This window comes from Equus caballus, chromosome 1 (genome assembly GCF_041296265.1).
Source record: "Equus caballus isolate H_3958 breed thoroughbred chromosome 1, TB-T2T, whole genome shotgun sequence".
In the NCBI taxonomy this organism is placed as follows: Eukaryota; Metazoa; Chordata; class Mammalia; order Perissodactyla; family Equidae; genus Equus; species Equus caballus.
In genome coordinates, this window is record NC_091684.1 from 93,825,646 (window position 1) to 93,848,864 (window position 23,219).

Genomic DNA, 23,219 nt, shown 5'->3' on the forward strand with positions numbered 1-23,219 from the left:
CCTGTTAGAATGACTACGTCAAAAAGGCGAGAGATAACAGGCGTTGGCGAGGATGTGGAACAAAGGGAATCCTTGTACCCTGCTGGTTGGAATGTAAATTGGTGCAGCCACTATAGAAACCAGTATGGAGCTTCCACAAAAAATTAAAAACAGAACTACCATATGATTCAGCCATCTCATTTCTGGGTCTGTATCCAAAGGAGATGAAGATAAGAAATCCAAGAGATGCACCCCTGTGTTCATTGCAGCATTATTCACAATAGCCAAGATATGGAAACTACCTAGTGTCCATCAATGGGATGAATGGGTAAGGAAGATGTGAGATATATATATATATATAGTGGAATATTGTTCAGCCGTAAGGAAGAAGGGAATCCTGCCATTTTTGACAACGTGGATGGAACTTGAGGGCGTTATGCTAAGTGAAATAAGCCAGACAGAGAAAGATAAACATTGCATATTATCACTTATATGTGGAATCTGGAAAAAAAATTTGAATTGGTACGAGGGTACAAGATTTGAACTATAAGATGCGTAAGGTCTGAGGATGTAATGTAAAACATGGTGACCGTAGTTGATAACATTGTGTTGTATAATTGAAATTTGCTAAGAAAGTAGAAGTTAAGTGTTCTCATCAAAAAAAAAAAGGTAAATATGTGAGGTGATGGATGTGTTAATTAACTAGATGGGGGGAAACAAGGGTTCAAAAGAAGTGGTAATAAATAAATACTATTTAGAAATACAGAGGTAAATACCAAAGGAACCAACTGGAAAAGCTCACAGTGGCTGCCTCTGGGGGGTGGGGAATGGAGGGGCTGGAAGGACCTGAGACTGCTGGGTTTCACCCCAGGGTGCACAGGACCACCTGAGATGTGGTTGAGGAGTGACAGCCTGGAGGTCACCTGACCTCATACCAGGTCCAACCGGAGGATTGGTCAGAGGGAAGTTTCTGCTCTTCAGGGGTGACTGAGGGGGTCGCAGGCCTCTGACAGCTTGGTTCTGAACGGTGTGGCCTTGCAGGATATGCCCGTGGTGACTGCATGCTGCCTTCTGCGCAGGCTTCTCGGGTGCTCTGAGGGCTCCCTAAGACAGACCACCTCCAGGGCCTGAGAGTGGGGCAGCAAAGGGACAGTACCTCATCAGGTGATGGGGCATGTGTCTTGCCTGAGACTCAGGGAGAGGATGAAGCGCTAGCAGAGTGGTGAGTGAGGTGTGCCACGGAGGCGGTATATAACGGCAGTTCTTGGAAGGTGCAACTAGCATCTGGGCCGGAGCTCAGCCAGGCCCTGGAGACCTCCTAGACAGGAGCCTGCGGTGGAGAAGGAGGGTCACGGGAGACTCCCCTAGAGACCTCCTTATTCCGGGCCAGGCCCTGGCACCGCTGCTCAGACCTGATACCTTCCCGAGGGCTGCGGTGCCCAAGCCTGGACATCCTCCACCACTGGCCGGGCCTCTACCCCACACGGAGGATGGAGCTCGCTCCTATCTGTCCCTTCCAGAAGTTTGCTCAGAACCGAAATGGAGCTGCAGAGGCCCTTAGATCAACAAAAGTTCTAGGACAATTCCAGGGACCTGATTAGAGGGAATAAAAACCCCCGATTTGGGATCTTTGAGCAACAGTGACCTCAAAGTACATTGCGGCCTGATTTTTGGAATACTGTTTATTCTAGGATTTTCACTGTTCATTTCTAATATTTTTTTCCTCGTTTGTTTAATCGAGGCATAATGTGCATCCAGTAAAATGGACACATCGTAAGCGTCCAGCTCAACGTCCACGACCCAGATCAAGGTGTGGAGCATTTCCTTTACCCCCAGGAAGTTTTCTTCTGTCTCTCGCCAGTCCCTCCTCACAACCAGACTGACTCTCTTCTGATTTCTATCACCGTCGAGTGGTTTTCCCTGTTCTTAAATTTCATGTAAATGGAACATAGGGTATGGCTCTGGTTACTAACACATTGAAGGCACAGGTGGTCCTTCCACCGGCTTCTTTAGGGAAGGAAGGAAAGAGAGGAAGTACCTGCGGACTGCCTAGGATGTGTCTTATACTGACCCTATCAGTCAAGGGAGAAATGTAGGCAGAATCATTTAAGTGAAGTGCTCGAAATCGCACCACTAATAGGATCAGAAGCAGCTTAAACATAAGATTCTGAGAGCCAAGAAACTCTCCTCCCCAAATATAGCCCCCCGTCCAGAGCCTAGGGGAGGCCAGACGGTGTCACTGAGCAGCTGAGGCCCCAGCAATGCGAGGATGTCCGAGCCCCTGCGAGCACCTGTTCCCATGGGCAGGTGTTCACAATGCTATCGCCAGGGGCAGGGGTGAAAACAGACGGTGGGGTCATGCTGCCTGCTCTGTCCTGGCCCATCTCAGATTTGCTCAGCTGGAAGGCAGCCTGGCCAAGCAGCAGACTAGTGGGAGAGGCGTGGGAGGCGGGATTAGGCAGGACGAGGAGGATGGGCATGCTGCGGAGGTGCCCTCGCGAGTGGGTGCCAGCAGCGCTGGCCTTGGGCGCAGAGGAGTGTGGTGGGCTCAGGCAGGCCTGGCCCCAGCCACCTGGTGAGGCTGAGGAATTCCAGCTTTCCCTGGCATTTTATTTCAACTTGCCGTATTTCTGATAAAATTAGCCAGCTCAAATAGTGTAGACTCTGATACCCTCAGCTCCATGCTTGCATTAGGAATCAGGTACACGTGTAATCGCTCACACACAGACCAAATGGTTAATAACAACCAGAGTGCCTGTCTATTGGACTGATGTAACCGTGCTGCCGAACCAGCACAACTCATGAAGAAACAGCTTTATTCGTGCCCTCCACTGTCCCGCGGGGGCCAGGCCTTCCCCGCCCCTGCGTGGCCAGACCCCGTGACAACTCTGAGCACTCCTGGATAATGAAATGCCCTAGAGTCGCTTTCATTTGCAAATGCAAGACCAGTTCTGTATTTCCACGTCCATCCCAGGGCTGCATGACCGATTGTCACCCACCCCTTTGGGAGCACGCTTCTTGGTCTGGGCCTTGAATGAGAAAGTTGCATCTCTCATGTCTTGGTGCCCTGTCAGAGCTTGCATCTTAATGTCCTGTTAGACCTACCATGTGTGTAATCTCCTTTAATCCTCAGAAGACCCCTGCTGAGAAAGAGACCCCTGTTGCCCTATTTTTCAGATGAGGAAACTGAGTCCCAGAGAGATTAAAGAACTTGCCAGCCAGGAAGGGTACCCAGCCAGGAGCAGCAGCGCTGAGATTCGAAACCTGAAGGCCCTTGAACACCACGGTGTGCTCCCTTATTTACGCACCAGGCCCTATCCGGGCAGCAGGAGAGGAGAGCCGTGCCAGGTGGGGAAAGCCACATGTGTCAAGACCCAGAGGCACATGCGCTGGGCAGGCTGTGAGCCCCTGGGTGGGCCTGCGATGCAGGATGTCAGTGGGGGGACAAGGAGATGTGGCCAGGGGAATAGACCCATCCCACATGCAGGTAGGGCTTTAAACAGGGGAGTGACATGGCTGGACAGAGCATTAGACAATGACGCTGGCTGCAGTGGGGGCAGTGGCTCTGCGGGGAAGTGACCCTGAGGGCGGATGCCCAGTTAATGCTGTGGGAGGCATGGTGTTTCCCATCTGCTGTCTGCACGGTCATTGTCAGAGCCCATCTTCGGAGAGCACTCAGCTGCTGCAAGCCAGGTTCCTGGGCTTCTGGACCCCGCCCGGCCCCTAGACTGCCAGTGTGTCTGTTGCTGCGTGAGGCCCACATGCCAGAAGTTGATGGTGGCAGTTTGTGTCCTGGAGAGATGCTCTGTGAGCCCTCTGTCCTCCCTCCCGGAGGCTGTCTTGGGATCCCCCCACAGACAGCCGCAGACCTGCCTCTGCCTCTGCCGAAATCATCAACAGCCTCAATGATTACTTAGCCAAAGGTGAAGAAAGTATTGATCTAAGCTGATGGCTCGTGGGCAAGCAGAAAATGAAATTTAAATCGATATTGAATTGCATCGACTCCACCAATCCCAGGCTCCTGGCGAATGGCCCGCTGATCTGAACAAGAGTGGAGGCAGCTGGGGACAAGGTCCAGAGATGGGAGAGATGCTTCCAAGGGGCTCAGCCCGGGGCAAGAAGAAGCCGTATGCACCATGGACCACTCAGCGCTTCTCCGGTTCCAAAGCACAATCAAAACGCCATTCATTCCATCCTCACCACAATCTAGGAAGCGAGCAGGATTTATAGTTTGCTCCCATTTTATAGATGGAAACCTGGGGCTCCAAGAGGCTAAAGGGCCTCGGGCCTCCGGATGCTGTGCCCCTTCCGTGACCTCACGCAGCCTCTCTGCACCCACCACCAAACCAGGAAACGAAGGAGAACGTTGCTTCTGTGTTTCGATTCTCCTGCTCGACACTTCTCTGATCCCAGGACTGGAGTCAGTGATCTCCGGCCCTTTAATCTTGTCCTCTTGTAGAAACAGGCTGTGGGTAGGAGAAATCCTGTTGGCAGATTTCTTCCAAACCAAGAAGGTGGTCTACAGATGCACAAGGTCTCACGGGTTTGGTCTTTCCCGTCTTCCTTGAACTCGAGGCTTCCTGTCTCGTTTTCGTTCATTCATGCAGCAAGCATTCATTGACGGGGTCTGTACTACAGTCTAGGGACCCAGCACAAGGAGGGCACCTTCCCTCATCGTGAGAAGCTGGCAGATCAATACAGCCTAGAGGGGTATGTGTCCTGCCAGAGGTGCGTGCCAGCTACTGGGTGGTGTAACGGATGGAAAGGACCCCTCTGCTCGGCGGACCTCCTGGAGGAGGCTTCGCACAGCAGCAGACAGTGGCCCTGGAGCTTCAGGAGTGAGCCAGGGCTCCTCAGGCTGACCAGCCCGGAGGGTCAGGGTATGGCACAGAATGGCCCATGTGGGGACCGGTGGTTGGTTTGCAAGGAGTGAGGTATGTAGCATGAGCGGGAGGTGAAGCTGGAGCCCTGGCTGCACACTGGCTGGCAGAGGCCTCTTGTCATCTCGACTTCATACCCAAGTCAACAATGGCCAAAGCGGGTGCAGCAAGAGGGACCCCAGCGAGGGGTGATGGGTGGAGGTCCAGCCTGTGGATGGGGGTTAGAGGAGGTCCATCAGGCTTGTCTTTCTCAGAGGTAGCGGTTTTTCATTAGCCTTGTGGGGGAGGGGTGGGGATGGTCTATTTTAGGGCAGGGCCACAGATCTTGTGTGAGTCAGGGCTAAGAGCCTGGGAGCCAGACTTCCCCAATTTGACCCCTGCTCTCTCGCCCTGCACGTCTTCCTGTTCCCCCTGCTAAGCACACCTCTTCTCCCCCTAGCCTTCCATACTGTAGGAGAGGAAAAACTTTTCCTCTACCCTCTTAAGTTCTAGGCCTGGGGCATGCTAATTAAAGTGATAAAAGATAGATTAACAGGAGGAAAGGCATGTGAATTTTATGGAGAGTTTTACCTGTGTGTGAGAGGGGCCCTTCACAGAAAAGCGGTGAAAGCCCAAAGAGGCAGCTATATGGAGGGACAGTAAACTGTGGGAAGGTGGCTAGGAAATGTGTGGTAGATAAAGGTGGTGTGATAAGATTTGTTATGCAGACTCCAGTCGCCCTTCCTCTTCCTGGTCCAGGAGTGGGATGCCCTTCCCAGGGGAAATTGATGCCCTGCTTTCAGGCAGAAACGGGAAGGAAGAGAACTCCTCTGTGTTTGCTGTTTTCTCAATTGACTTCAGTTCAAAATGATCAATGTGCCAAAGTGTCATAGTGTGGGGTGGCAGAACCTGACCCTCTGATGGCTCACCCCATCCTTTCATCCAGTTTCAGCCTCGCCACTGGCCTCCCAGCCTCCCATCCTGACTCCCTCACCACTCACCACTGCCTCGCGCTCCCGTTTCCCCTCATCCGTGCCTCAGTGCAGTGAGACTTGCATGTGGGGGTCCCCGTCCCCTTTACCTCTGCCAAGGCAGGCACGGGCTTTCATCTGCACACCCCAGGGCCAGCAAAGGGTGGACATGCAGGAGGCCCCATCAACTCCATGAGCGGCTGAGTGAACCTAGATCCAGCTGAATCTGGGGTGTACATTGCATGGACGTTCAGGTCAGGCAGTTTGGGGGTCGGCCTGCCTCCTGCACCCCATCCTGAAGACCAGCACCGGCTGAGCCAGGAGGCAGACCCGGGAAGAGCCAATAAAAATAACTCTGAAGGATGTGATCCTTTATATTGATGTTTTTAAATCGCTAAAATAATCATTTGGGAAAAAAATCCCAACGGTCTAGACTCCCTCTGTGCTATTTTCAAATCAGTGCTTTTCACTGAGAGGGGAGAGGACCGTGTCTCCTGTTGTCTTTCGTCCTCCAGGCCCTGAAATGGGACCCATTAGGAAGGCCTGCCTGGTTCTGTAGAAAACCTCAGCTGGGGGACCTAGCAAAGAACAGAGGCCCAAATGGAGCCCAGGAAGAAGCTAAGTAACAAGTCAAAAAAAAATAAATAAACAAAGGTAGGGGCACTCAGGAAGCATCACGCAATAAATCATCCAAGGCCGGTGTGGTATTCCCAGGACAGCACGGGAACCTGCCGGGGCCCGCTCGCCCTTGGCTGCAAATCGCATTAACTTTATGAAACCATCTTGTCCAGCCCCTGCAGAGTGCCCCTTCCATTACCTCACCTCCCTCTTCCCCATCCATCTTTCGGCCTCAATCCTTTAAATCATTCAGCTCCAAGAGCCATCTTGCTATTTCCCCAGCCCGGCTTTAAGATCCCATTGACTTTTATAAATCAATTGGGTTTTAGTCATGCACAGCCAGACCTCCATGCTCTGGGGCTGCACTTACAGAGCTGCAGATGGAAGAAGACCCCTGGCCCGCTGCGGGGGGCCTAACCCCAGTGAGCGAGCGCCCTGGAGAGCCAGATGCCCCAGCAGCGGCCCCAGGCCAATGCTGCCACGAGCCTGGTCAAAAGGCCCTAAAAACCATCAGGTGCGTTAGGTGGGCTTCTCCTACACAGACCCCGACATGAGGATTTTCATGCAGCAATTTCTTAAAGCAGCGCCCCCCAGGGACAGTAAGGAGGTGCTAGAGGAACAGGAGGGGGAAGAGGAGAGCCAAGCTGGGGTGTGAAGCCCAAGAAAGGGAGGTCTCAGCCCGAGCCCCGGGGCAACTTAGAAATGTGAATTACACCTCTTTCCCCCTCTGAGTAGTTTCCAGCCAGATACAAGGCTTCAGGGTCCTTCAGGCTCCCAGCCCAGGAGTCTTTCGAAGGGCTAGTGGGGTAGAGAAGGATGTAAATTGCTACTTCTCCCAGTGCCCACTCTAAACGGGCTCCAAGGGCCCAAGGACAGTCTTCCAAAACAGCCGCAGTCCTGAAAAACCACCCCGGGGTGAGTTATTGGAAGTAAAGGGGGGCGGGAGCCAGGGCGCCCAGAGAGGGGCATAAAAACAGGGGAAAAGGATCCAAGAGAATATGGGCAGAGCTCGGACCTGATCCACTGTGTAAGGCATCTTTGATTTTGTTCTCAGCTATTTTGAAGCTTCAGCAGCTCCAGGTCCTCTTGGCGTCGCGCCGCTGGGTGCTGAATGACCTGCCCGCCCTCACGGAGCCCCTGCTTATGTGAGATGGGGTGGAGCAGGCAGCCTGGGGTGGACCCAGGCCCACCAGAGGGGCTCACCTACCGAGATGGGCCCCTGACCTGGTCCCCCGGAAGGGAACAGGGCCCTGCTTCCGTGAAGCACGGTCTGCTCAGCCTGGGAGCTCCGAGCAGGCAGAGGGAGGCGGGGCCTCGGGTGTTTGTGTCGTGGTCTGCAGCCCACCGTGGTGCTGGTCGAAGATAAATACTCATAAATGTTAGTCAAATTCCTGATATTTTAATTGCTATTATAGATCTCCCAAGGGGATCCAGCTCCATTCCAAAAGAGCTCTTTCCTTTTAAAGTTTTTATTTTAATTTATGTAAGCAGCATACACATTCCTTCCTCAAGTAAAATGCATGTCCAAAACCTCCGTCCGCCCTTCAGGAACATAATCACCAATACAGGCGCGCCGTCTTCCTTCTGCGCAAATATGCGTACCCACCGAAAATATGTGGTGATGTCTTTTGTTTGCAGGTTGTGTTTTCCTTCCCATTTTGTATTTTGTTTGTTTCATATTTTGTCTTGCTCTGCAACTTGCTTTTTTTCACTGCTATGATAGAATTTAAGTAAAAGTTAAAATGAAGCAGAAAAGGGGACATGGGAAGTTGAGATACATTTGTAAAAGGCGGTCAGGAAAGGCCGCGTGAAGAAAATCGCATTTGGGTAAAGAGCACGGGGGCCGAGAGGAGGCCCGGGGGACAGAGATGGCAGGTGCAGAGCCAGGCGGCAGGCGCAGGGCTGGCCTGTTTGAGGAACAGCAGAGGCCAGTGTGGCCAGGACTGGGTAAGCATGGGGTGGTCCGAGAGGTCCCCTGGCCAGTCCTGAGGACCCTTGTGGGCTGTAGTGATGGCTCCGACTTTTACTCTGAGTGAGAGGGGAGTCCTGCAGGGTTTTCATAGGAAGCAACATGATCTAACGCCCATCTTTAAAAACTCTGGCTGCTCTGATGGCCAAGTGGGAGACTGGAGAAGGGGCTATAGCAGTCATTCGGGTGAGAGATAATGGCGGCTGGGAACAGGCAGGCCTGAGGATGGTGTTTCCACTGATGGAGATCGGGGAGACTGTGGGAGGAGTAGGCTTCTGGGTAGGAAAAGACCCAGAGTTCACCTTTGGACACATGACGTTGGAGGTGTCAGGTGGACAGAGTGACATCCTGGGTCTCAGGTTCAGGAAGAGACCACCAAGGCAGTGAGTGTGGACTAGCCCTGGGCACTGGATGCCAAGAGGTGGGGAATATGAGGGGACAGGGGATGGCGACCAGTGAAGGAGGAGAGAGGCAGGAGAGGGCGGTCTTGGAACCCAAGGGGAGAAATGGCCCTGGAGGAGGGAGGGACCACCTGGGTCAAGGCTGCAAGGGGAATGGGTAGACTGACTTGACCCTTGGATTGAGCAACATGAGGGTCATTGGTGGCCTTGATAAGAGCAGTTTGGGTGGGACAGAGATAAAGGAAGCCTGACTGAGTGGGTTCAAAAGAGAACAGGAAACAGCTGGGGATGACGAAAAGATAGATGGATGGATGGATGGATGGATGGACAGATGGATGGATGGACGGATGGATGGGTGGATGGGTGGATGGATGGATGAATGGATGGATGGATGGATGGATGGATGGACAGACAGGTGGGTGGATGGGTGGATGGATGGATGAACAGGTGGGTGGATGGATGGATGGGTGGGTGGATGGATGGATGGGTGGATGGATGGATGGATGGACAGACAGGTGGGTGGATGGGTGGATGGATGGATGGGTGGGTGGGTGGACGGATGGATGGATGGACGCATGGATGGATGGACGGGTGGGTGGATGGGTGGGTGGGTGGATGGATGGATGAATGGATGGATGGGTGGATGCATGGATGGATGGATGGATGGAGATGAATGATGGTAATGGTTGCATAGCAATGTGAATATACTTAATGCCACTGAATTGTACACTTAAAATGGTTAAAATGTTAAATTTTATGTTAAGTATATTTTACTACAATAAATAAAAGAGAATAGGAGAGAAACTGGAGAAAGGGAATGAAGACACCTCTTCTGAGGTGTTTGTTAAGAAGGGGAGTAACCATGTTAGCTCATATACATTCATCCCATTCTTTTAACCCTGCAATGCATCCTACAATGTGAATATCGCCCAGTTTATTTGGCTGTTTTCCTATTGTTGGGCCTTTCTTTGGATTTATCTCATTTTTAGGGATCACAAAGAGTGCTCCAGGGCATCCTTGTGTCCCACTGCCTGTGCACTGGGGTCCCTTCTGCAGGGCGAGGCGAGAAGCAGAATTGCTGAGTTGTAGACTGGGCATTTTTTAACTTGAAGAAATACAGCCCAGTCGCTCTCTCTACACTGGCTTATATGTGCCCACAACCTCACCAACACATGATGTTACCAAACGTGACAAATGTACCCGCCCACAGGGTACACAGTGCTGTGTTGTGTTCTGGCTATGATTTGCATTTCCCCCATTACAGCTGAAGTTCAGCATCTCTACGCATCTTTCCTGGCCATCTGGATTTTCTCTTTTGTACATTATCTCTGCACTAATTTCTTCAATGAAAGACACCTCCCCCACCTTGATAGAACAGCATGAGTCAGGGCCTGCTCTGCTGGCCCCGCACCTCGTGTTGCCCCAGCAACGCCTGGATGCTGCCCAGCCTTCTGCCCTTCTGTCCTAATGAATGAGCCCGGGTACTTGAATTCCGTTTCCTCCACCCAGTGTTCTGACCTCTGAGGTTTGAGTTGCCTGGTGTTCTCACTCCCGCCAGCCCCTGGACAGACAGAAACCCAGCTGTCATTGTTCCAACACTTGAGCACTCTGCTGGTCGGGCTGCTTTTTCTCCTCGCTCTCTGGTAACTCTGATGTGGAGCACGTAGGGCCCACTCAGGCTCCATCCTGCTTGGGGAGGATTGGAGCATCCGTAGAGACCAGGGCCACCCGGGCTTTGAATCCCGGTTCTGGTCTGTAGCCACCTCTTTCCTGAACCCAGCTCTCTGTCTCACACTCTGGGGTCTACATCCAGCCTCCTCCTGGGCATATCCTCTTGGATGTCAAAGAGACGCAGAAACCCAGCATGTGCTAGTTGAACGCGTCATTGCCCTGCACCACCCTCCTTGACCACGGGCTTGTCCCCCGCTTCCCCCTTCCCCTATCTACCATTGATCATCAACCCCCCCCTCCTGACTGTCTCTCAAGGAGGCCCCTGCTTTCTGCCCAACCAGAGATGCGCCCCCACCCTCTACTCTCTCCTCTCCTCCCTGGGCTTGGTGCCCAGTTTCCCAAAAGCCTGGCTTCCATGTGAGTATCCCAGGCCTCCAGGGCTTCTGGATGGGTCTGCAGGCCCTGGGTGCAGGCTCTCCCTCCTCGGAGATTTTGTCCCCTCCTGAGACTGCTCTGATCGAAATCCAGCAGTCTGATTCTGGTTGACTGCCTGGAACAAGACCTCAGATTCCAAACCTAGCATTGCTCCAAACAGGTGCACGTGTGCAGGCTCACACACGTGCACTCATGCACACACTCACACACACTTGCAGACTTACATACAAACATATCCTTTCATACCTGTGCACTCACAATCACATGCTCACGCATGCACACACTTGCACACTCATGCATGCATACATACTCTCCCACACACATTCACAAACATACACATGCCTGCAAACACACACTGATGCATACACACACTCACAAATACACATTCTCACACACATGCACATACTCTCTCTTACTCACACGTGTACACACTCTCTTAAACATACACACACACTTGCAAACATATACACACTCATGCATGCATGCATGCACACACACAACACTCACACACGCATGCACAGAGTTCCCCAGGAGGGAGTGGGTCCCCTGGCTCTCCACGGTCGTCAATCTTAGGGAGAGGTAGACATACACACTGCAGACAACACTCTTCTATGCTAGGCTATTATTCATGCTATTTTAAAGGTGAAATTGAAGTGAAAAGAAAGACTGTTTCAGTGGCGTGACTCTGGGAGGGCGCATGGATGGAGCGGAACTGGAGCCACTTGACCAGAAGGTAGGCCTTTGCCAGTGAGGATGAGGGGAGGGCATTACGAAGGGAAGTGGTCTGGTGTGATCGGAGCACAGGGCGTGATCATCAGAACATGGGCGCTGCTCCACAGTCTGGGTTCCAGGTCCTTCCCGCAGAAGCTGTGATTCAGCACATCTGGAGATGGGTGTTGCTAAGCTTCCTAGGAAGGTGTCATAGGCACACATCTTCGGCAGCCACGAGCCTGGGAGGATGGGGAGGCGCATGATTAAGCCAGGATGGTGCTGTCCCAGGAACGGATGGTGACTGCCGGGCCGGGGGTGGGCTTTCCTGGGTCCGTGGTTGGTCAGTACCATGGCCGCTCGTGAGGAGAGCGGTGAAGTGATTGTACCGTGTTCAGAAGGATTCTCTTGGCAGCTGAATGTCTCTGTCAGAGACTCCTGTGGAGGGCAGGAGGTAAGAGGAAGGAGTCCAGGCAACGATGATAAGAACTTGAATGGAGGGGGCTGCCCCGTGGCGGAGTGGTTAAGTTTGCGCTCTCCGCTTCAGCGGCCCAGGGTTTCACTGGATAAGATCCAGGGCACGGACATCGCACCACTCATCAAGCTATGCTGAGGTGGCATTCCACATGCCACAGCTAGGAGGACCCACAACTAAAAATATGTAACTATGTACTGGGAGGATTTGGGGAGAAGAAGAATGAAAAAAGATTGGCAGATGTTAGCTCAGAGCCAATCTTTACCAAAAAAAAAAAAAGAACTTGAATGGATTCAGTAAAAGAGAAGTGAAAAGGAGAGAGAGTCTTCACAATGTGGAAACTGCCAGGAGGGCTTGACAGGGGAGGATTTGTCCAAACAACCAACTCCAAGCTGTTGAGTCTGGTTGGTCGTGAGCCCTCGGTGAGAAGGGGGAGGGGAAGCAGGTTCAAGAGAGACGAGCCATCAGTTTGGACGTGGGCTTGGGAGACCCTGAACCAGCCCTATGGAGATGTCCTGTGGAGGGTTTGACTCTTGAGCCTGAAGGTCTGGAGCAAGATGCAGACGGAAATAAACACCTGGGACTCAGGATGGGATGGAGGGTGGCTGGGCAGCCCGGGCCACCGCAGGACTTTCAGGGAGAACAGAGGAAGTGGAGGCCGGAACAGGCTGGGCAGGCAGGGAGGGACGAGCAGGAGGAGGGAAGAGCTTCGAGAAGACGAGGGTGAGCAACAGTCTCTGAGCACCAAGGGTCTTGGAGGCTGAGACCCAGAGCCAGACTGTTGGATTGGACCAGAGCTGCATCAGGAGAGAACAGAATCTCCAAATGCGAGGGGTTGGCAGGGCCTGGGGAGCGAGGAAGGAGAGGCTGGGAATGGGGACCACCTTCTCAAGAGATGCTTGTCAGCAAGAGGAGGTTGGTGTCCGCCTGGCCTGTGCACTGATTTGAGCCTAGAGGTAGTGACTGCCACGCTTGGCTGTTCCTCCCCAGTTGGAGCCCCGCCTCCCCGGAGGCAGGCCCAAATTCTAGTCCCCCTTCCAAGTTCAGCCCAGTGCTCCCTCCTGTGGGTGGCTCCCAGATGTCCACAGCGGAGAGGTCTGCACCTTCACGTGAGCATCTGCAGCACTTTCTGTCCACGTGGCGGTGGCTCTGTCATCTCTGTGTGGTTGCTCTTTGTGACTTATTTCCCCCGCCAGACTGGGGACCCCAGGGGACCACGAATGACTCAGGGTTATGCGCTGTACCCGGAGGAGTGCTGTAGATTTGGAATGCAGGAATGAGTGAGTGAGTGAATGAATGAATGATCGTGCTTGTGAGCAGAAGAGCCTGACTTTGAGGAGGGCGAAGGGCGCTCCCCTCTGACCTCCAGGTCACAGCTTGCCCTGGGTCCACTCCTGGGCCCTCTCGAGAAACTCCTGTCAGTTCCGGAGCTTAGAATGGCGGAGCTGTTTGACCTGAAACCTTGGCTTAAGTATTTCCAGAAGCGAATAAGTTGATTCAAGGAAGTGCTGAAGACAGCAACAGTGGTTATTAATAAATCATAACAATGATTATTTTCCTTTCAAGATGCTTAATTGGCCTTATAAGCAATATCTGTGTGATTGATCAGCTGGGGAAAACCTGGGCTGGTTTGGCAGCCTAAGTAGCATCTGCAGGCTGTGTGCCCCTGGGGACCTGAGGGGGACAGCAGCTGGCCTTTCCTCTCCTCCATGGAGCCGGGGCAGGACGGGTGGGACGCCCGCATCTGCTGAAACCAAGACCAGCCATAGCTCCCTGCCCCAGGACGGGCCCAGCCTCCTTGCCCTGGTGAACAGGGCTCCCACTTGCCTGCTCCCTCCATACCCACAGCCCTCAGGAGGGTGGTCCCAGGGCCTGGGGATCAGGGCAGAAAATGCCCCCCATTTCTTTGTCGTGCCACGTTGAGGGAACTATGGGCCAGTCATGACCAGCTCCTGCCAAGGCTCATGTTAGAAATCTCAAGTAATTAAAAACAAAAGCCTGGGCCCCAGTGACTTAATTTTACTATCGAGTCTTGAGCCATTAGAGGAATTTTAGAGATGAGAAAACTGAGACCCAGAGAAGAAAACTCCGTAACCAAAGGGACACACCTGTCCCCTTTCTCTCCTCAGTCCTCTGTCAGACGCCCCCCCCCCCACCCCCCCCAGAACACTGGGGTCGTGGTAACCCTCGTCTCCATGTCCCCAGGGCCCGACACAGCCCCAGACCCTGGAAGGGGATCAGTAAGTGTGTTGAATCCAGGCCTGCTCCAGCCCCTCGACAGCTCGACATGGGAGGAGGGACAGGGAGGCAGGTGTACCCCTAGAAGCCGAAGGGCCCTCCTGATGCCTTTCTGCCCCCTTGGGCACAGCCCTGACCTGCCTCCAGTGGCTCAGCCCAGCCTCCCCCAGGCAGGGCATTTCTCCCTTGATGGCAGGCTGCTGAGGTTGCACAGCAGAGGAGAGAGAGGGAGGGGAAAGATTGGCAGGGCGAGGAGGGGACAGGACCTCCGTCACCACAGTGAAGGGCAGTACTAACCCTGGCCAGCTCTGGTCGACGAGTCACTTGGGCAGAAGGAGAGGCCTGCAGGGTGGAAGGGCTCATGGGCGCTCAGAGGCTCTGAGGTAGGAGAGACGGCCCCTCTGCCCTGTCAAGGAGCCATCAACAGGTGACAACAAAGAGCTGCAGCAGAGGCCCAGCAGTCAGGCTCACCCTGCCAGGATGGTCCCAGGGAGGCGGCAAGGTGGCTTTGGGGGTCTGGGCATTACGCACAGGTCTGATGCCTCCAGAGGAGGGGTGCCATGCAGAAATCAGGGAGAGGCTCTGGAGGGGGCCAGCTCCCTCGGGGCCTGAATAACAGGATCCTGCTAGAATGTGAGCTCCAGCAGGATCCAGATTTTTACGATTTTTGTTTCACTGCTTTATTGCCAGCATCTAAAACAATGACTGGACTATAGTAGGTACCCAATAAATAGTTGCTGAACGAATAAATGAATGAACCATTGAACAAATGGAAGGGTGGGTGGATCCACGGATGTATGCATGGACAGATGCATGGATGGATGTGTGGGTGCGTGGGTGGATGCATGCATGGATGCACGGGTGCATGGATGGATGAACAAACCTGGGGAAATGAGAACCTAGGATCCCAGACACATAACAGAACTAACCAGGCAGGCAGGCTGTGTACCTACACCTGGTGGATAACTTTGGGCAGCTGCAGCTGAGTGGCTCCCATCCATGCCCCTTTGAACCCGAGGGGGCAATAGGCCAAGCATGATCGTGCCCTGCTGGACTGAGCTTCCATGGCCTGGTCGCAGGGCAGCTAGGATGCCAGGCTGGGGCAAGGACTGACAACAGGCATGCCGTCCTTCACACTCACTGTGTGTGTTCTTGGCTTCCAGCCCGCTCCAAAAGCCTGGTGATGGGCGAGCAGAGCCGGAGTCCTGGCCAGCTGCCTTGCGCCCACCGGCTGGGCCCCGTGCTGAAGGCGGGCTGGCTGAAGAAGCAGAGGAGCATCATGAAGAACTGGCAGCAGCGCTGGTTCGTGCTGCGTGGGGACCAGCTGCTCTACTACAAGGACAAGGATGAGACCAAGCCCCAGGTGAGAAGCCCGTGTCCTGCGTCCATCAGGCATGATGGGGGAGCTCCAAGGGAGGGTCACCTGTGCCCAGGAGAGAGGGGGACAGGCAGAGAGACCCTCTTGTCAAGCCCTCCACCCCTTGAGCACCCAAGGCACTGACTGCACTCAGTGTGACATTTCACCAGGATTTCAAAGCGATTTTTCTTCTCAGCCCCTATGTTCCTGGTGTCCCAGCTTGCTTTACTGAAACGCACCCACAGCCTCAGTACTGAAAATGTTTCCTTCCAATGTCGGTAGAGAGCATCTCCACACAGCTTAGGAAAACACTCTTCCCTGTGTTCTTTTCAGCCTCTTACTGCTTCCAAGGAGGACACAGGTGCACCCATTTCATCACTCCCACTGTCCAAGGAAGTGGTACTCAGAAAAATCTAACTTCAAACTGAAATCTGGCTCACTGTGAAACCCTTATGTTGGATGCCCTGCCTCTCGGTGGCTGCTTCTGTTTTCCACCAGCACTGCAAGACCCACCCCAGCTACTTACCACTTCTGCCTTTCCACCCACATTGCACCAAGTTCACTCACTCAGAGCAACTAGTAGCCTTGTCCCACCGTGGTGTAGCCTGGTCGCGGTTGGACCATGCAAACGTAATGACGAAGTGGTCTCTATGCTGCCCTGCCAGACAGCTGGTCACGCAGGACTTGGGCGATCTAATCCTTCTTACGGGATTCAGAGAGAGAAAGGACATCTGGGAGGTACCCTCCTTTCTCTCGGGAAAAATGGGGACAGGAACTTAAAGGACTTGTCCCAAAGGCTGTGCTCCTAGTCATTGCTCCAAGTCAGAAAAAAAAGGGAGATGCCCTTGTTGGGGCTCAGGAGCCACAGAGCCTTGGCAGGCGGGAGCCTGTGTGCATCTCAGCAGTTCCTGCAGGGTGCCCAGGGGCTGGGCCGCAGGGAGCGTGCTCAGTGATGGGTGGGCTGCAAGGAGGTACCAGGGCACAGCTCAGGATCGCGTCGACATCACAGCAAGGCAGGGAGGGTGCTCGGTGATGGGCAGGCTGCAAGGAGGTACAAGGGCACAGCTCGGGATCAGGTCAACATCACAGCGAGGCAGGGAGGGTGCTCAGTGATGGGCGGGCTGCAAAGAGGTACCAGGGCACAGCTCAGGATTGTGTCAGCATCACAGCAAGAAAATCGGTGGCAACAGTAACTAGCTGCGACTTAATCACTTTCTGTCTTCACTGCGTTTATTCTAAATGTTAACTTCTGTTTTTGGAAAGTAATACTGGTTTCCGTTCTTGATATTATGCTTTCCTTTCTAAAATATATTTAAGGTGGAAACAAGAAGTGTTGCGCGGCTATGTGAATGCACTTAGTGCCACTGAACTATACACTTAAAAGTGGTTGAAATGGTAAATTATATGTTATGTATATTTTACCACAATAAAATAAGAAATAATGCATGAGATCGCTTAAGGAGAACTTTTACATAAATAATAGTACAGATGAGAGGTGGATGCAACAAAAACCGTGGAAGTGGATCTAAACCCAAGTTTAGGAGACCCTGATCTCATCCGGCCTCCCTGGTTTTATAAGGAAGGAAAATAGCTCCCAGACATGCTAGCTGTATGACTTGGAACAAGTCACTTAAATTTTTTTTCCTTTCCGTTTTATCATTGCTAAAGTGGAGACATCATTACCAATGTCATGGAGATGCGCTAAGGATTAATGTAGAACTTGTATATAACTCAGCACAAATCCTAGCACGTGGGGTACTGAAGTCTGGGTACCCTCATGCTCCCTCCGCCCCATCTTTGCCTTGCTTCCCCCTCCCCAGCCCCTACCCCAGAGCCTACTCCCCAGATTGGGCACCACAGCTCTATCTTGCCTGCTGCTTTCCTGGCTGACCTCTTGGTGACATGTCACTCCGATGACTGTGACTAAGGTTGCCAGGGTCCTCAGCCACTCAGAGCCCTGCCTATTGCCCCTCCCATCGTCCCCCTCCTCGTCCAGCCCACGGCACCATCTCCTGAGAGAACTGCATCGTGATGCTGGGTGAGCCCAGCGGACTCAAGTAACATACCAAGGTCACCCAGGGTATGTGTGGACCCGTGCCACAGGCTTCCCCGCGTATTCCTCATGGCGAGCCCTAGATGGTTCTCAACCATGGGCTGCAACTCCATAAGGGACGTCCATCTCCCAGATTTCCTGAACCAGACATTCCTCTCCCTCATCTGCCACCGTTTCCAGACTTCAAAGGCTGCTGGTAGAAGCAGCTTATCAAAGGGAGGCATTGACATCCCCAATCACCAGCCTGGATGCAGGAGGAGCCCTCAGGCCCAACCCGAACTAAACCAGGGCATTCATCGCCAGGAGCCATTACATCCCCGAAAGGAGCATCTCTTAGCATCTCCTAAGAGATGCAGCATCACACCCAGGGCTCCCGTCTGGCCTCTCCGAGCCTGGCTGACACTTCCAAATCCTCTTGGGACATTATTCCTTTCCACAATGCCCCCTCCCCAATGAAGCCTGACTGCTGTGGCAACCCCATAGCACAGGCTCCCAGTCCCAAGAAGACGATTGGTCAAATTTGACTCAGTTATCTTACTACACAGTATGAGCTCAAACCTGCATGCCTGCTGGTAAAAAGCCCACAAATTTCCGCTTAATTGCATGAACTACATGTAATAGGCTAATTCCCAATGTCTGGTTCCTGCAAAAATGCACCCTGCTCCCTGTTTACCGTGACAGGAGTGCCCAGGTAGCAAGCGCCGTCCTGACAGGTGGCCTGTCACCCATCCAGCGGACGTCATTGTCGAGAGGAGGGATGGTCAGCTCCCCTTGGTGCTGCCCAGAGCATGTGACGCTTGGTGAGGCTCACCTCTGTTGTCCCTCCAGAGCCGTGTCTCTTCCCCCGTCCCCTTCTCATTGGTGGAGGGTCCACAGAGGGCGGAGAGCCTAGAGATGGGGAAACTGGAGGACGACGGAGGAAGAAGTGGTTTGCTCAAGCTCACATGGAAAGAATAGGCAAAGCCACTTTAAAACAGAACCTGCAGGGGTGGCCCTGTTCCTCCAGCCTGTCCCAATATTGTCCCTGACAGTTTCAGCAGACAGGCGTACACTGTCACTATAGAAGATTCCAGAGTTTTTCATGCAATGGTTTTAGCTTCTGCTTGAGGAGTTTCCTGAGCCATGAAAACTCCGGCCGCATCCTTTGTCGATCAGCCTGGTCATCTCCACTGTTTGAGGACTGACTCACTTTCAGTCTGGTTATCCCGATCGTTCGCTTGTGGGTTTCTTGGCTTTGAATAGAAATGGAAGGCATAACTTGCAAAACATAAGATGGAAAAAATGTAGCAAATTAAATGTAATCAGTTCAACAAATGGGCAGAAAATGGGGGGAAGGAAAAAAAAACAAGAAAGAAAGGTAAATAGAAAACAAAAAAGAAAGAAAGAAGATGGCAAGGAAGAGATGCAAACATTTCGGTTTTCATGATAAATGTGAGTAGGTCAGATTCATCCGTCTCTTAAAGGACGGAAAGTGGAAGATTGTCTTTAAAAAAGAGAGAGCAGGGCTGGCCCAATGGTGTAGTGGTTAAGTTTGAGCACTTTACTTCAGCAGCCCAGAGTTCGCAGGTTTGGATCCCAGGCACAGACCTAGCACCGTTTGTCAAGCTGTGCTGTGGTGGCATCCCACATAAAATAGAGGAAGACTGGCACAGATGTTAGCTCAGCGGTGATCTTTCTCAAGCACAAAAGGAAGATTGGCAACAGATGTTAGCTCAGGGCCAATCTTCCTCACAAAAAAAAAGAGAGAGAGAGAAAGAGAGAGAGAGCAATAAACGAAAAGATTGAAAAACAAAACAATAGAAAAAGATAAGCCAGCAGATGTGAGCAAAAAGAAAGCAGATTTAGCCACATCAAAATAAAATAAAATTCAAGTTGATAAGAGCAAAAGGGAACAAAGAGAAATATTTCATAATAATATAAATAACGTCCTACCAAGAAAATAGTGGAGCTATGAACTTTTATGCTCTTAATCATATAGCTTTGAAGGATACGTAAACAAAGAAAAATAATATTCATTGTTCTTCACTTTTTTCAAAAATTTGAATCATAAAAACACATTCACTGACAATAGCAGTGAAAAAAGACAGAAATTAAGGACAAAATGATAGTGAGTGAGGGTGTGTATGCAAGAGAGAGAGAGAAACCTACACACGTGGAAATTAAACACACACTTCATAATACCTCCCAAATTAATAAGAAAATCGAAACTTAAAGTGTAACTTCTAGTTAAGGATGGCATTTAAAAACACCCAAACTCCAGTAAAGAGCACTAAAGGCGTGGTTTTGAAGGTGTAAACACACGTAGATGGAAAGGACAGGAGAGAGACAGTATTCTGGATGCTGGAAAGCGGATGGGCAAGAGGCAGCTGATTTAGCAGACAGAGAGAGCTGAATTCCAAGCCAGCACAAGGGAGAGCACAAAAATCCATCAGATATGCAGAGAAGACCCCCGACCCCCACCAAAGACTCAGGAATTTGCAGGACCCAATATCACTGGAAATAAGGATAGAAGAGAAGCTGAAAACAGGAGAAGTGGTTGGAAGTCAGTTTAAAAAGCAGTGAGATCCCCGATCTCCCAAACAACATAATGCAAAGCTGTGACTGCCCTCCCCGCCTCGGGTGGAACACTGGAGTTTGTTCTCCGGGAAGGATCAGAGAGAGGCACTTGAGAGCGAGGGCGCTGGCCCACTCATTGGTGGGAGGGCCACACGGAGAACAGGAGAGTTAGACGGCAGCCGATGAGCAGACTGGTTACTTCATCCCACGTTTGGCTCCCAGACCCCCACAGCCAGGAATAGCCCCAAGGAAGGAAAGGAAGAATTTTCACTGGAGCATCTGACAGGCCAAGAAGAAAACCACAAAGTACACTGAGAGCAGGGGTTCCCCAGTGATACAGCCCAGGCCAATGGCTGTCTGTTGGCTGCCGTGTGAACAGTTCCCAGCCTCCCCTCATCCAGCTGCCAGTCAGCTGCTTAGAGCACCGTGCCTATGTCGGAGTAAGAAGCTCAGGTCACTGGACAGCAAGGAAAGAGTCTCACGCGAAGGACAACACAGTCACAGGAGAGAAAAGGAGGCAAGATGGAGGCAACCAAATCTATGTGAGAGAGGGAAAACTTTTACATAAAATGATCTTTAACCTCCTCAGAGAGAGACTATAAAAATGGATGGTCGGGAAACAAACCCGCTCCCAGGTTTCAGAAATAAGATATCAGAAACAAAACCTCCAAGGAAGGGCTGGAGGAAAAACTTGACACAATGTCTCAGAAAGAAGAGAAGAACAACCGAGTGTAAAAAAGGAGAGACAACCCAACGTCTAAATAGAAGGAGCTCTAGAAAGACACAAGTTCTAGAAAGAGAAAAGAAAAGAATCCTTCGAGTAATGCTTCAATTAAGTTAAATTTCCCGGAGTGGGAGGTACACACTGAGTCCTGACTGATGGAACCAGAGTTACCATGGAAACCAGGGAGGGTCAGGAAGTCACATGGGGGTGCTGGAGGGGCACACAGGCAACATCTCAACCTTCTGTGCCAGAAATTCCTTAGATAATGCCTCCAATTTCAAATCAACACGTGGTAATATAAGCATGATTATTTAGAAACAAACATAAGAACCAAAAAAAAAAAAAAACCCTCATCTAAAAGAGTTGAAAGTGGTGCCTGAGATCCGGGCAATGGTTGAAAAGGAAGACTCGTCGCCTTGCAGAACTATTTGATTCTGTAAACTATGTTGAGATATAACTTTAAAAAAATAAATGAAGAATAACAAATATTTCTCACTAAAAGTAAGTGAAATAAAACTGAGAGAATTTATTTTTGGAATTTTCGGAATACAACTACTATCGTTCAGAGCTGCAGGGTAGGGCTGTGGCGGGGGCCTGGAGAGCGAGGTGGTGATCAGGAAACTTGAGATTTATCTGAATCCTTTTCATTTCTCACGGTGAGACTATATTCGTTTAAGTGCATTATTTTAAAATATTTTTCATTTAAACAAGAAAAGGAAAACTAAAACTTAAAAAGGAAAGTGACAAGGGCACAGTTCTAGAGAGCTCTTCTTCAGGTAACCAGGAAGGGCATCAGGTGTGGGGTCAGACAGAGGTCTCCCTTTTCTCGACAGAGCCGCCCAGCCCAGCGGCCTCTGCAGTGCTCGCCCTGCCATGTTGGAGGTGCTCAGAAAATATGTTTAAAATCAACTTTGGGGAGGCCTCATGTCTGAGGAAGAGCCGAGTCTCTGAAGCTTAAGTGTGAGTCGCATCCATGAGGCAGGAATGCAAATTGGAACGTGGTCCCAAAAGCTGGACGGAGAGGGGCTTGGATGCTGCACCCGGGAGCTGGGTCCTTATTCTGTTGGCAGTGTTGGGGGGCTGTGAGTTTCGGGGGCTCAGACTTGGCCTTTAAAGCTCCATCCGAGAGGGAAATCATCCAGCAACAGCACAGGCAGGGGTTGGGAGGGGGCCAGGCTCAAAGCGGAAAGACCATTCAGAGGGGGCTGTTGTCCTAACATCCAGTGTGGCCTAGAAAACTGCTACGTGCTGGAGCAGGGAGTGGGAGCCTCAGAAGCAGCAAAGGAGATGGCAGGCCAGGCGACGCCTGCAACCCTGGGTGGCGGGGGCTCAGATCTACGCCCCTGGGGCTGGGGCAGCTGTAGGTTCTGGCAGAGGCCAGTCAAACATCACTTTGAGGGCAGGCTGGGTTCTGTTTTGTTTTTCTCCAGGAGGACAAGCTTGGCAGTGGGAAAGAAGATTGATTTCAAGTTTGATTTAATTTAGAGTAAAAGCTTGGAATTGGGAGGAGGCAAGACAAGATGGATGGGAAAGCAGAGGCCCTTCCAGGAGGGAGCGTTAATACTGGACAATCAGAAAGCAGAAATCTTTAAGAAAAGAGGAAACCTCAGGGGAAGAAAGAGTGACCAGCTGACCCTAGAGCTTGGAGGTCACCGGGAACGTTCCAGCCTGTAGCCAGTCATCCCTTTTCTTTGGCCGCTGTTTACCAAGCTTGTACATCAAAGAAAAAACGGTGCTGTCAGGAGCCGGTTCCTTGGGTCCTCGCCCCTGCTGGAGGTGCCTGGGTTGTCTGTGTTTTTCGAATGAGGGAAGTGGGGGGCTGGCATCAGGCGTAGGTTAATGGGTGCGCTGCAAGAGCACCTGAAGTCTGGCCGAGCACAGTAAGGCTGCTAGAAAGCAGTTGTTTGCTGTTCTGCTTAATGTCTGCCCGCAGAATCTCACAACTTTGGCTGTGTCAGATCCTCCCCACCGTGGCGCTTATCAGCACCATCTGGGGTGCACAATTAAGGCTGGTCAGAGCCCATCGCACGCTCACAGCAAGTCACAACGCAGCCTGTGCGTCAGACGCTCTTTCAGATCTAGACCCCGTAAGTTCCGCTCAGCTGGAGTTGGTTTAGCAAAGGCTGACTGAGCATCCTTCGTAGGTTGTCAGCTGTTCCTCAGACCAGCCAAGAGGTCAGCATCAGCATCAGCATCATCATCATT

General features: G+C 51.8%; 1 protein-coding gene across 6 annotated transcripts in view; it reads left to right on the forward strand.

The window, feature by feature from the left end:
• ARHGAP22 (Rho GTPase activating protein 22) overlaps positions 1-23,219 on the forward strand; it is a 188,167-nt gene that overhangs the window by 47,160 nt on the left and 117,788 nt on the right. For all 6 annotated transcript variants that reach the window (XM_023648277.2, XM_023648280.2, XM_070265086.1 and 3 more), the window contains one exon: positions 15,488-15,687. In XM_023648277.2, coding sequence (XP_023504045.2) covers positions 15,488-15,687 — 200 coding nt within the window. The remainder of the gene's footprint in view (positions 1-15,487; positions 15,688-23,219) is intronic.